Below are 14,937 nucleotides of genomic sequence, written 5' to 3' on the forward strand. Positions count from 1 at the left end.
AGTAATACATTGGATTGAAAAGTACACTGCAAAAATGCGAGCAGATTTGAAAATAGAATTCTTTGTTCCCCGTACTGTTCCCAACGCGAATGTAGAATGATATTGCTTCGTTCCTAGATTGTAATTTGTAGTCAAGAGGTTTGATTTCCGTGATTTTAACTTTATTCCCTCGACTGAGGAGTCTTGAAGAAGGCTTTCTGCTTTCAAATCCGAGGTGGCACATGCACAACCGCCCAGTGCAACCCGGATATTGCATTGATTCAGGGGCCCATGCATCTATTTGAATATGGATTCGGAAACTGCAACTTGTGCAGGAATAATTGAGAGAAATATTGATTCGGAGACCTGGATATACAAATGTTATGGTATACTCCACTTGTGGTGTCCTGAGATTTGGGTAATTGATGATGACTTGTTTAGGCCACTGTTGAATGAAATTCCTTATTCTGCCAATGTTTGCGCCTTTTCTGAGTGACAACGACGCCATAATATCAGTAAATCTGTATAAAAAGTAAAATGTACCATTCTCCTCTCTTGTTCGTCTCTCACTCTGTATCTCTCTGACCACAAAATCTACCCTGCTTGTCAAATCTTGAGGGACAAATATCGAAGGACAGAGACTATTTGATAGCGTTGTATTCATCCACTTCAAGGTTAATATCTTCACATTTGCCGTTAAGGGCGAATTCTTAATACAATTTCTTGATTGAAGGCTGCAAATATATGTACTGTAAATATTGGATGTTATGTGATGCATGTCTTTTCTCTTCTTTTAAGTCCGGTCCCTCCTATTGAAAACGTAATTGATGAAAAGGTGGTTAGGATGAAACTGAACATTCAACCTCACTAACTCCCCGAATCTTGAAATGCTATGAATCATAGTCACAAAAACAAGAAATGTTGTGCATATACGACTACACTTTATTTCAACTAGAAACCTTAAGTTTATATTCCCCTTAAATTCGGCACTTGGACGTCTTATTCAGTTCAAATTGTAACGAAATGTTTGATGTGGCTACATTATCCCATAAAAGGCTCCCATTAGCACATTTTGACATGACATGGCATGTTTGACCATGATTTAACTCATGTTGGAGGGACAAAAACCATCCTCAGGGTTCACATGAGTGGCACAGAGTATCAGTAAAGACCCACTCCCTCTCCCCCCCCTTTTCACTTCGCTTTTCCTTGTTGTCCCAAGAAAAAGACGTACAATAAAGAGGATGAGGGTTTTCAAATCCTTTGGATTTTCGTGAAATCACCCTGATGCAATCCATAATCACAATTAACAAGAACTCCATTACACGGACTACAAGGAAATTGAAGATTGTCTGGCGCCTGAGCGACCGTGGTGGTGGTTTTTCCCCATACGATATGATAAAGAAATCGTTTTTCCATTCAACTTTCATCGAAAATGTTAAATAATTGTTAGGTGTCATTCAATCAATTGCATTGTCTACACATCTACCCACTGGCATTGTTTAATACTAGGTTTTCCCCCTTCTCACTTGTTCTTTTTTTTTATTTTTGATCGGCCCCCCTTCTCACTTGGTTGTGTGTATTGTTTTGGCAATTAGGTTTACTCTTTATCGATCGATTTTGCATTTGTTTTTCCATAGTACATGTGCAAACATGAATTTTGGCATTGCACTATGAAAACGCATTATGGTTGGTTATTTGGGAATCCGAGATATGTCAGTGGTAGTTATAAACTCATTGATTATTGCCATGAGGATGCGATATCAGTGATGGCGTTGTCTGCCATGGCCAAAGAAATGGGCCCGCGTTACTCTAATATTGGCTACTATGAGGCAATGCAGCTGAGCTAATTAGCGGATGGTAATAGAGTGGTCCACTTTTCGTGAGATGCAACTAGCTAGCTAGGTTGATGCTGTACCTACTGGTAGCCTAAGGCTAACCCATTGGTGAATCTAAGTTCAGTCCTAAGGCTAAGTCCAGTCCTAGACCTAACTCCATTGTTCAATCCAAGCCCTTTATGAGACCTAGGCCCGTTATAAAACCAAACCCCTGTGTCAAGTCTAAGCCTACAGTTAATCCCGAGCCAAGTGATAAGGGTGAGGGTGCAACGGAAGATGGGGAAGACACAAACACAAATGACTACGACGTGATTCTACGTGATGATAATGACGAGGACTTCAATGAGAGTGATTAAAAGGTGGAAGATGATAATGCCATGCTTGAGAAGAACGTGGACACGGGTGAAATTTGGTGCATGGCCTAGAAAACAAAAAGGGGCCTCATGACAAGGAATATGCTACATTGGTAAAGAGCCTTATAAATGTGGATTGGAACGGTGATGTAGTGTCTTTTGATGACCTGATGAGAAGTATTTGCAGGTCCTCTGGTGAGGCTAGTGGAGGTAGTAAGAAGAAAGATAAGATCAAGCACAGTACTATTTTCAATGCAAAAACTGACATTCTAAACCTTGTCTTCCTGCAGGATATGGAGCTCAAATCACATGATCACGTTTGGTATGCTTTGATGAAGACAAATTAAATGATTGGTTTAGAGTGATAGAGAGCATGTCGGGGCTATCTGCAAAGTGGGTTTGTCCTTGAGAACTTTATTGCTTCTTATGTTAAGTTTGACGGTCTCTAAACGATTAAACCATTCATTGGCATTCATACATCCGCTAGGATCTAGAACGTGCCTGGGGTTCGTACCAATTGGATTGTAAAAAGGTACTCGACTGTGGGAGAATGAGGAGAAATCGCACCTGGCCTATCTCTTAACTTGCTGACGCCATAGATCGAAGCTGAATGGATTGTTAGTGTTGATAGACAACGTTTAGAGCAATTAAGGGCACATAAATCGTTTTCGATATCTCGGACTAATTAGCTAAAATCGGGTACATAATTATATCGAAGGTTCAGCCAAAAGTCCTGGATCAAGAGAAATGATACAAAGTCCGGTCGATAAACTCAAGAACCCAAGGGCTCCTTTCTTTCTAGAAAGCGCAAAACTGCCCAAACTATTGATTTTTGAATTATATAAATTTTTATACATACAATTTTTACTTGGATAGGAATCTTGTACGTGTACTACATTTAACCTATAAAGCTCTCCTAATTGCTCCGAGCTAGGAAGTTAGAAATTGCTTTCTCAAAATGGGAAAGGGTTCTTCATGGGTGGAGATTCGGACCAGCATTAATACATTAAGAACTAAAACAGAAAAGGGGGAAAAGCACACGAGGGGAAAAAAAACATTCATAAATGATACTTATATATCACCCTAATCAGTTGAGAGAAGTAGACCTGTAGACGCAATTATCAAGAAGAATGACATGATAGTAGTGGATAGTAGCGCTAGGAAAAGAAGACGACCTAAACTGACTTTTGATGGCGTGATATAGAAGGATTTGGGCTTATCAAATCTATTTGAACAGATAACCCAGAACACAGTTTAATGAAAGAAATAGTATTCTCATGTAGTTGACTCCAATTCTCGATTTGGTTTGGTTTGAATTTGATGTGGTAATTTAAAGTTTTATTGGAACAAAATCCATACGGGTGCCAATGGGCATATCCCAGAACAAACAACAGCCCTCTGGACCACTGCGCTCTCCGGGTCCGGCTTAGCAGTTGTGCACATACAGCCTCGGAGTTGGAACCGGAAAACTTTTTTCGCGACTCCGTATTCGTAACGGTATAGGAATCCTTTACCTTGGAAGCATGTCAAGCAAGAGACGGCTACCCCGCTCCCGGGTTTTTGACTCCCGCAGCGAGGTGAATATTTGGACAAGTTTTTTTCCCTGAGTTGAACTCTGTAGGATAGGTCCGAAATCTGAATGGACAAATATCCCCTTAGAGAATAAATGTGCCGGAGTGGTTAGAATAGCCTATGAAAAGAAATGAGAGGAGTAATCTAGAAGGGTGAAGAAGAAGAGCAGGGGTGAACAGAGAGGGTAGGCAGTGGAGAGCCAAACCCGGAGATCCCCAAGAGGAAAGACAATAGAGCCCCCTAAAGAGGATAAAACCTCCTTTAAAATCAGTGCTCACCAACTTTCTCTCTCTAGGAAATGTTCACAAATATGCTCTATCTCTCTCTTCTCGTCTGGGATTTAGTGAAGAGACGTTCATATTTATAGACCACACGAGCTAATGCTCGGGCACCAAGTGACGCGCTGATAAAATGACACGTGTCCCTTCTGTCCCCCCGAACCGCCGAGGTGTCGCAACCCTCGCGATGACCACGAGTATGACGGTATGCGTATCCTCTTATTCGCGGAGACCCTTTTCTTCTTTTACAGTCACCAAGCCACTAGATTTCCTTCATTCCTGTAGGGCAAGGTCGTGACCTACTCGGTCGCACCAATACTGTTATCAAGCCTCAAGGGGCTCCTCGGGTCCTGCCTAAAGGCCGGAGCAGACATAAGAGTCTGGGCAAATCATTGGTGTCTTGGTTATACCGCGTTATCGTCTCCGTTAGATTGGGACCGCGCCGAGCATCCATTTGAATAAATATAACTCTCTCCTTAAAGGAGGAATGCAGGCTCGCGACCCTTACATGGACGCTGCAAAGCTATGGGTAGCGCGTGGCTCCCACGCGCGGGGCCATATGTCGCGCGATTGAGGCGCCACGTGGCAAGCTAGGGTTCGCTGGTCAAATCGTCAACGCCGCAAGGATGAGTGCACGTGTCACATGCTCATTGGCTAGTCAAACGGTCAACCGTTGCGACTATTGACCTTTCCTACAAACTCAAAGATGAGACTCCTGGAAGAGAACTTGGAGTGAAATCGGCGATTGAAGCCTTAGAGTTTTCCAGGGGGCGCTGTGAAATGGATAACTACGTACCCTTCACCAACGTAAATGCCCGTAAAAAAAATCACAGTATATAACAATACCACTAGAGAGATATGATTCCAGTACTCGAGAAGTTTGAATCGCGAAAAACATTTCTAAAATAGATGAATATTGTTACTGACCGTGATGAGAGTAAGAAAGAGAGCTCTCCAACTGTAAACGTGGTCGCCGGCTACGATCTCGCTCCTTCTGACTCGATTAGAGAACAGACTCATGATATCTCGCTCCTTTTCTTCCCCCTTTGCTTTTGAAATCAGAAGTAGTACTCGTGATTGTATCCAGCAGCAATGTCCCTAATTCTTCATATCAACAAGGTTAAGATGATCGATCGATACACATTAGTATTTTTGGAGTATATACCTGAGCTTCCTTATTAGGAGGTGATGAAAATTTTGAAAGCTTCGGTGCAATATTCAATTGAGATATAGCAGCTCTAGTACAAAAAAATAAAAATAGAAACACACTACTAACAGCAGATGCGGCTGAAAAAAATTATTCCAATTACTGTATATATAGCAGCTGCTATATATGTACGTACCAGTGTTCCGCTATATTTTCAGGAGAAAAAACTTCTTTACGGGGCATCCCGTAAAGAAGATTTATACAGTGTGTGTCCAGATTTTCCTGATGAATTTTATATAACTAGAGCCTCCATTGACATCCATGAAGTCTTTTGGAATTTTATAGGCTCAAAGTCTTGGTCCATGCACATATACAAATCCAATTTGTACACCCTAATTAGGGTTATTTCAAACCCTAGTCGTGCATGGGTTCAAGCGAATCCACTGGATTAAAAAAAAATGAACTAAAATTTTATATTTTTCTTACATTTAGTTTGATTTTTCTTTAAGATTTTCAATACTAAATCATTCATGCATAGCCAAAGTAAATGATAATTTACTTAAACTTGTGAGTAAGTAGATACATATAACTCTTCAAAACAAAATAAACTAAGCTTGATATTTTTTCAACCAAAAGAAATATTTTCACTTATGTAGAGCTATGGATACAAAAAATAAAAAATAAAAATTTATGATTAGTCACCACTGAACTAAAATTCTGAAGTCGCCTTGATTATCACCTACTTTCTACAAAATTATGATAAAGTACCCTTAGTTGTTGAAACTTCAATAAATTATTTATATAATTAGGGGCCTCCTATCAGCACTTGGATAACATCGGTAATTTGCTTTTTTCTTGTTTTTTCTCTTCTCCATTCAACCACGGTTGGATGTCCCCTCTCATTTTTCTCGATGTACCCTATTAAGTTTCTCCTTAATAAATTTATTTTTGCCGATCAATATCGTTTGCTTTCTATCATCTCGGTCAGTAGTAATGCCTTTACGTTTCTCTCTTGCTTTCTAGTACTATTAATATTCCTTTGAGGTATAGAAACCTCAAACTAGACCCTTTCACGGGTGGCTGAAAGCACAAAGAACTTGGGGGGAGGAAGGGCTTCCAGTAGCCAGTAGGATTAGGAAGTTTACAACAAACCGGGAACATGCATGGATACAGGACCGCACCGGAAAATCTTCCGCAACCTTCCATAGACTGAAAGTTCCTCATATGTCGTTCCCATGCCCACTTCATCCAGCGGTTTCACAGAGTAAATAATTTCTCGATTATATTCACCGTTATTGCCATGAGGATGAGATATCAGTGATGGATCGAGTTGTCTGCCATGGCCAAAGAAACAGGCTTAGCGTAACTCTTAATGGCTGCTATGAGGCAATGCAGCTGAGCCAATTAGCGGATGGTAATAGAGTGGTCCAAATATACATGAGATGGATATGCAACTAGGGTTGATGTTATATTACCTACTCACAGTAGTCAGTAGTCAAAGTCCTAGCCTAACTCCATTGTTCAATCCAAGCCCTTAATTAATGAAACCTAGGCCCATTAATATAAAACAAACCCCACAGTTAATCCCAAGCCAAGTGATAAGGGTAAGGGTGCAATGGAAGATGGGCCGGGAAGACACACAAACATGATTCTACATCATCTGATGATTATGATGAGGAGGACTTTCCAGTGAGAGTGATTATAAGATGGAAGATGATAATGCCATGTTTGAGAAGAATGTGGACAAGGGTGGAATTTGGTGGCCTATGAAACACAAAGGTGCCTCATGACAAGGAATATGCTACGTACATTGGTAAAGGGCAAGGATGGAACCGGGGGTGGGTCTAGTGGCGGCGGCCGCCACGACAAGAATTTTAGAAATTACAATTATTAAATGTATACAAAAAATTATCCCCAACATATATAGTCTCGCCACCGCTACATTTTTTTCTTTATTTTTTTGTTATATACTAGTCCTAAATCTTCTATTTTTTTTCAAGAAATGAGACCCAAAAAAATATTTCAAAATTAAATTCTATGGGCCAAAATGAAATAATATAAAAGATGAGGTATAATTAAGGAAAAAAAAAAACTCCACACTTTAACCCTAAACAACTTAACCTAAAAAATTAAAGTTAATATTTTTTCGTACTCTTTGTGCAAATGACAAATATCATTTACTATAGGTTTTTGTTATGTTATTTTAATTTTTTTGTAGATTCGATGACTATTAATATTGTAATTCATCTTTTTTATTTTTTTAGTATACATTTCGCCACTGCTAGGGTAAAATCCTGATTCCGTCCCTGGTAAAGGGCCTTATAAATAATATGGATGGGAATTAACGGTGATCACGTAGTGTCTTTTAATGACCTAAGAAGTATTTGCAGCTCTTCTGATCATGAGGCTAGTGGATGTAATAAGAAGAAAGATAAGATCAAGCACAGTACTATTTTCAATGCAAAAACTGAATTGCTAATTAAACCTACCTTGTCTTCCTAAAGGATATGGAGCTCAAACCAGGGTCGGCCCTGATATTTTGAAGGCCTAAAGCGAATTCTAAAAATGAGGCCTTACATTTTTTAACCAAAAAAAAAAAAATCAATGTAGGTGTCTAATATAATGTAAATAAAACAATTAAACATACCATTTTAACTTCGAAATTTAACTAAAATAAATTTTCAATTTTTTTATACAATCAGAAAAAAAAAAATGAATCAAAACGTACCTCTTATGCACTATGTTTTCTCTGACCAATTATTTATTAACTTTAATTGTAAGAATATTATGTTTAATAAAAGGATAATTAATTATTTTAAACCTTCTTTTATCAAAAAGAGTTTTCTTTGTGAAATAGATATTAAAATAGAAAATTAAAAAAAGAAAAATTATCAAAACATTTATTGTGTGCAAAAGATTTAAGCCTTAATCTTGAATAACATTTACAAAAACTAAATCACAACTAATACTATATAATAGTACAAGTCATACAAGGAGTAGTCTGGAAAAAATTGAAGGCAAGATGAGCCTCCTGGGATTCGAACCGAAGAGTTAAGCAAAATGCACCAATCATTGGTGCTAGAACTCTACTTGTGCTAGGACTTTGAATAACTGGTATATAATATATTAATGTGTTATATGAAAAATGAGGCCCAATTTTTGCTCGAATTTTGAAGGCCTAAAATGATCGCACCTCGAGCTTCACCTCAGGGCCAGCCCTGGCTCAAACTCACATGATCTCGTTAGGGATGCTATGAAGGATTAATACTCAATTAAATAGGGTAAACAAATTAATTAATTAAATGATGACTGTTAAGAGAGATAGAGAGAATGTCAGGGCTATCTGCAAAGAGGGTTGTCCTTGAGAATTTTATGCTTCTTATGTTAAGTTCGACGGTCTTAATTAAAGGATTACACCATTCATTGACATTAATTCATACGTCCGCTAGGACCTACAAAGTGCCTTGGGTTCGTACCCCAATTGAATTGTGAAAAGGTACTTTGGGAGAATAAGGAGAAATCGCGCGCTAGATCCTGGCCTGTCTCGATCTTAACTTGCTGACACCATAGAATTAAGCTGAATGGATTAATTGTTAGTGGTGATAGACAACGTTTAGGGCAATCGCGCGAGGGCACTGCCGCAGAGCAATTTGGCTAGCTTTATAGGTAAATGTAGTACACATGAGATTCCTATCCAAAATAAATTTTGTATAATAATCTATATAATTCAAAAATCTTTATAGTTTGGGCAGTTTTGTGCTTTTTGGAAGGAAAGTAGCCCTTAGGGTTCTTGAGTTTATTGACCGGACTTTGTCGCATTTCTCTTTTTCTTTTTTTTTTTAAACGATAAAGAAAATTTTATTAACAAGAAGTTAAAAGGATAGAAAATACAAAGTATCGTAATGAACAAAATGCATCACAATCGACAGCCAACCCATCCGCTAATTCTATGCTGCTAACTACCCTAAGAACCAACCCAGAAACAAAACACTCTGCAACAACACAAGAAAATGACAACAACCAAAAATCCCATGAAAAACAACCCACCCTCCACCCAAAAGGTCGCCAAGCAACACCATCAACACCAAATGACGCCACCCGACGATCTTTGCGCCAACAAAACCTGCAAGAGAAACCTCCGAAGAATGTTGGCCAAATTCTAGATCCAACAAACGGCAACAAAGAAGCACCTGAGATGTCGAAAGGATGAGACGGAAGCGCGCGACTCCATATTGCCGTTTGGCCAAAACCAGTAATTGCTTTCTCTTGATCGAGGACTTTTGGCTGAACCTTCCATATGATTATGTACCCGATTTAGCTTCGAGATATCGAAAATGATTTCAAGAGTGCCTAGGAAGTTAGAAATTGCTTTCTCAAATGGTGAAGAGTTCTTCATCGGTGGAGATTCGGACAAGCATATAATACATCAAGAACTAAAACAAACAAAGGGGGAAAAACACACAAAGGAAGAAAAAAACACTCAAAAGATGATACTTATCACCCAGATCAGTTCAGAGATATAGATTAAAGGTAGTTTGAACATATATATTGTAAAGCTGCAGACATCGTAGTCAAGATGAGTGACATGATCGTAGTGGATAGTAGCGCTAAGAGAAGAGGAAGACCTAATTAACTAAATTTTTTTTTTGAACGGCAAAAAAACATTTTATTAGGAGAAAAGGGAAAGTTTCCAACCAAAAGTTGAAAACAAAGTACAGGGACAAAACCCAGTGCAACACCTAAAGGCCTAAAGTGTCCAAATATACAATAAACAGCACAAAACCCAAAAAGTCAAAAAAAAAACCCAGATACAATAATGAAAGCCCAACCCAAAAGAAACCCAAAACCTAACCCTAAGAGCCACCACCCCCGCCTCAAATAGAGCCACCACCACCGCCAGATTTCACCACCACCAAGCCACCACAGGCCACCCATAGTAGAGAAATCCGAACTCAAAACAAAAACAATCTGTCACAAAAAGCTCCACCAAGCCATTAGGCGAGAACCGAGCCGCCCAAACAACGGCCATGGAGGGAGCCGACGGGCGATGCCGACCGCTCCACCGTATGCACCATTAACTGATTAACTGATTTTTGATGGCATGATACAAAAGAATTTGGACTTATCAAATCTATTTGAACAGATAGCCCCAAACATAGTTATATGAAAATAGTATTCATATATGTAGCTGATCACTCCAATTCATTGGGACACTCAAAGCTCGTTTTGATTTTGATTTGGTAGTTTAAAGTTTTATTGGAACAAAATTCATACAGGTGCTAATGGGCACATCCTAGAATCAAACAGCAAGGCACAAAGGCCAAACAAAACAAAGCAAGAGAAAAGAATACAAAGTTTACCACAAACAAACAAAGGATGATCAATAAAGTTACATACACAATTTTTAAAAAAAAGTAAAAAAATGCTCCTCACCGTACCCTCTGATTCGCATCAACATCATGATTGCTTCTTCCGCAAAAGTAGGATCCGGGGGCTCTGCTGCTCAGAGGAGACAGCAGCCCCTACCCACACCCTCAAAACGACGCCTTTTTGAGGGTAAACTGCTGGTCTTTAGTAAGGGCTCTGTTTGGCACACGTTTTTCCTTCTCTAAAACCGAAACGGCGTGGTTTCAAGCGGTAAACCCAAAAGCCCAAAAAGGTTCTCCTCAAATCTCTCTCTAATCGTCTGCTTCTCCCGCCAATGGGTTCCCCCTTCTCTCTCACCGACTTCAGTTCCTCCTTCTCCCTCATCAACTGTGGTTGCGTCTCCATCGTCATTTCCTCCTGCTTCTGATCGATCCACCAGCGCCGAACCGCCGTAAGCCGCCGAAACAACCACTACGGTATGTGTATTGTTCATTCGGTTCTTCAACTAAGCCCAATGCCGCATGTTTGCCCTTATTCTTGTCTCGAGTGTGATTTCCCCTTTTAGCAATGAACTAATAAAATGGGTTGGGGTCCTGGGGTTGCATTTTTTATTCTGCATGAGACATTGGGATTACTATTTCTGCCTTTTTTTTTACGGAGTTAAGCCATGTTTAAATACATATGATTACTTTTACATGTAAGTTGGCATCTAGCAGGAAATACTCTTGGTTTTGATGATCTAAAATATAGTTAATGTTGACTATATGAATTTTTTTACGTTTCAGATTTTCATACTTGTTTATTGTTCAAATGGAGGAAGATAGAGTTGAGGGGTCTATAGAACATAGTGAAGAGTTCGTAAACGAATGTACACCATGTATTGGTATGGAGTTTGAGTCAGAAGATGTTGCGTATCGATTCTATTGCGAATACGGAAGGATTCTAGGGTTTTGCGTTCGAAAAGACTACATATCAAAAAGCAAGACGGACGGTGTGACGATTAATAGAAAGTTTGTTTGTAGTAAGGAGGGAGTAAAAAGAGTGGATAAACGAACTCAGACAACATCAATAGGTAGACTAGAGACAAGAACTAATTGCAAAGCATTTTTGTACATATCACTTGATCGGGCTTCATTGAAATGGACTGTGAAAAGAATTGATGAGACTCACAATCACTTGTTACATATTCTTGAAACTGTCCATATGATGAGGAATCAAAGAGGATTGACTGAGTCACTAGGTATAACTGTTGAAATTGCCGAGGCTACCGGGTTACCTCTTAAGTTGTCACATAATCTCATTAGTGCCCAATCAGGAGGGAAGGAAAACGTTGGGTTCATGCGAGAGGATATTAAAAGCTACTTGCGTGCGAAAAGAGGAAGGGATTTACAATATGGTGAAGCCGGGGCTTTGTTGAGATATTTTCAGAAACAAACAATTGATAATCCTTACTTCTTTCACGGAATGCAATTGGATGTAGATGAGATGATAACCAATATCTTTTGGGTGGACCATGAGATGATAAGAGATTATGGGCTTTTTGGAGATACATTGTCTTTTGACACGACTTTTAGAACTAATAAAGAGTTTCGACCGTTGGCTATTTTTATCGGCTTTAACCATTTTTGTATGACGGTGATTTTTGGTGTTGCATTGATGTATGATGAAAGAATCCCATCATTTGTGTGGTTATTCAAAAAAAATTTAGAAGCAATGTCGGGGAAGAAGCCTTTCACATTTTTTACCGATCAAGATCAAGCAATGGCTAACGCGATATCTCAAGTTATGCCGGTTGTGAAACACAGATTGTGTACATTTCACATAAATCAAAATGCAATGAAGCATTTAGGCTACTTGTATGGGAAAGAATCCACATTTGGTAGTGATTTCAATGCGTGCATGTTTCTCTATGAAGACAAAAAGGAATTAGAAGAAGCTTGGAAATCTTTGCTTGAAAGTTATAACTTGAAAGACAATGAGTGGATGAACAAAACTTGGGAACTTAGAAGGAAGTGGGCACATGTGTACATGAAGTTGTCTTATAATGCAGGGATGAGAAACACTCAACTTAGTGAGAGCTTGAATGCCAAATTGAAGAAACCCTTAAAGTCCAACCTCCATCTTGATCAAGTCTTAACACAACTTGATAAAGTTGTTTTTGACAAGCCGTACAATGAAAAAGAAGCGGCACACGGCTCTAGAGAAAAGATGGTTAGATTAAAGTATCCAAGTTGTCCAATGTTACTTCATGTTTCCAAATTGTACACTCCTCCTATTTTCGACTTGTTCCACAAAGAGTTAGACATCTTCCTTGGTTGTAAAGTGATACAGTAGAAGGTGTTGGGAGATGAAATTAGATGTGTGATTCAAAAGCATGGACAAGAAAGAGAGTATGTTGTGTTAGCTAGTGTGGAACTTGATGCGTTAGGAGCTAAAACTTTTGGAGGAGTTCGTTGTAGTTGTCGAAAATTTGAGAGATTTGGAATTCTATGTGGTCATGCAATCAAAGTGCTCTCGCTAATGAATGTCATGGAAATACCTGAAAAATACATATTACCCCGATGGAGGCTAGATGCAAAGAGTTGTTCATCTAAGGGAAAAGAAGTTATGGTGGAGGAGACTGATCGGAAGTTTGTAATATCGGCGCGGTATAGACATCTTTGTCCTAAAATGGTGACATTAGCGGCTCGGTCATCTAAAGATGATGAAGCATATAGGTTGGTGGAGGATACTATTAAGAGATTGGGAGTGCAAGTGGAGAATATCTTTCTTTCCAAACATGGCCACGATGCGTCAAGTAGTGGAGCCAACATTGACATGGGAATTGATTCGATCGATCCTATTTTAAAAAATGCAAAGGGCTTGAAAAAGAAATTCACAGACCGTGCAAGGAAGGGTGGTGGAAGACTAAAGCCTTGGTATGAGAAGTTGAAAAAAAAGGGCAAAAGGTGTTCTACAACCTCAGTTCAGTTAGGTATACAGTTACTTTCCTGTAATATATATCAAAAAAATATATCTGTCTTGACTTTGTACAATATTCTTACAAATGTTTCACTAACTTTTAGGGCGTTGAACAATCCGGCTCCAAGGATGACGAAACACCCTATTATCCACAAACAACACATTTATTAACTCAAGCATCTTCTAGTTCACAAATTTCAGAGGTCTTTAGTGTACTTAGTTTCAATTATTGTTTGGTTCCAATTATACGATTAAAACTTTACATCTTTATACACTTTGCTATATTTTTGTAGGAGATGGAATTTGATCGAGCACGACATATTACCATCGATGGATCAATCCAAACAGCCATGGAGACCGAGTCATTCTTCCATAATGAAGGGTTCATTGATTTTATCATCAATCCACAACCACCCTCACATTATTGACTCTAGATGTGAGAGGATGACTATTGGATTGTGTTCTTTTCAACTTTGGAACTTTTAGTTGTGGTCGTGCTTTTTTAGGGTAACACGATGAATATGAGATCGTGTTCTTTTGAATTCTGGATTATGGGATTGAGATTGTGAAGAATTATATTTATGATTGGGAACCTAAATGTGGAGATTTAGCTTTTCTCATGGGATTCCAGTACAAATTTCCGATTAATGGGTACTCTTTAACTTTTGATTTAAGTTTTTCAAGGTTTGAGTTCTTGGTATTTGATCTTTTTGTTCGTTCTTGCCTTTTCTTTTTGTTTATAGCTTGTGTTTTGTAGCTGGGTTCCAGTGGTTGGCATGAAAGAAAAAAAAAACCCAGCAGTTTTCCCTTGAAACAGAGCCCTTACCAGAGACCAGCAGTTTACCCTCAAAACGGCGTCGTTTTGAGGGTGTGGGTAGGGGCTGCTGTCCCCTCTAGGCAGCAGAGCCCCCGGACTCGCAAAAGTAATAGTTGGGCTTTCAACCTATATTGTGCATTCGAAAACCATTAATTTTTTTATTCCAAAACTGTTGGGTGGAGGAGTATTGATTACACACTTATAATGTATGAAACTCACAAAAGAATTGCACAAACACACTCACGATATATTGATTTTACTCAATCTAAAATACAAAGAGGAAATTCTCTCTCTCTCTCTCTCTTCTACTTCACTCATACTTTTACAATCAAATTACAAGCCTATTTATAGGTAGAATCATAAGATAAAACAAGAATGAGATAATCTTTCATTTATTGCAAATCTCAAAATATATCACGGAACCTCCAAAGTCTTCAGAAATCTTCAAGCATGATATTGAACAGTTCACCTATGTGTTTTTCAAAGGCTGCTCAAGTTTATCCTTTTAACTTCCCCCCTTAAACTTGAGTCTCGGGGATTCTTCATTTCGAGCATTATCTTCATTTTGATGAATGCTTCATGCTTGAGGGGTTTCGTGAAAATATCAGCAGCTAGCTTGATCTTG

The 14,937-nt window shown here is 38.8% G+C and overlaps 1 protein-coding gene across 1 annotated transcript; it reads left to right on the forward strand.

The window, feature by feature from the left end:
- The first annotated feature begins 11,344 nt into the window (after positions 1 to 11,344).
- Positions 11,345 to 12,868, forward strand: LOC131332625 (protein FAR1-RELATED SEQUENCE 5-like). The gene has a single exon (XM_058366923.1). It carries the CDS (start codon positions 11,345 to 11,347, stop codon positions 12,866 to 12,868), a length of 1,524 nt encoding a protein of 507 aa, XP_058222906.1.
- The last annotated feature ends 2,069 nt before the right edge of the window (positions 12,869 to 14,937 follow it).

Source organism: Rhododendron vialii, chromosome 7a (assembly GCF_030253575.1).
Source record: "Rhododendron vialii isolate Sample 1 chromosome 7a, ASM3025357v1".
NCBI classification, from domain to species: domain Eukaryota; kingdom Viridiplantae; phylum Streptophyta; class Magnoliopsida; order Ericales; family Ericaceae; genus Rhododendron; species Rhododendron vialii.

What these genes read in the sequence shown, in the direction of transcription:
- LOC131332625 (XM_058366923.1), top strand. Translation starts at nt 11,345, where the DNA reads ATGGAGGAAGATAGAGTTGAGGGGTCTATAGAACATAGTGAAGAGTTC.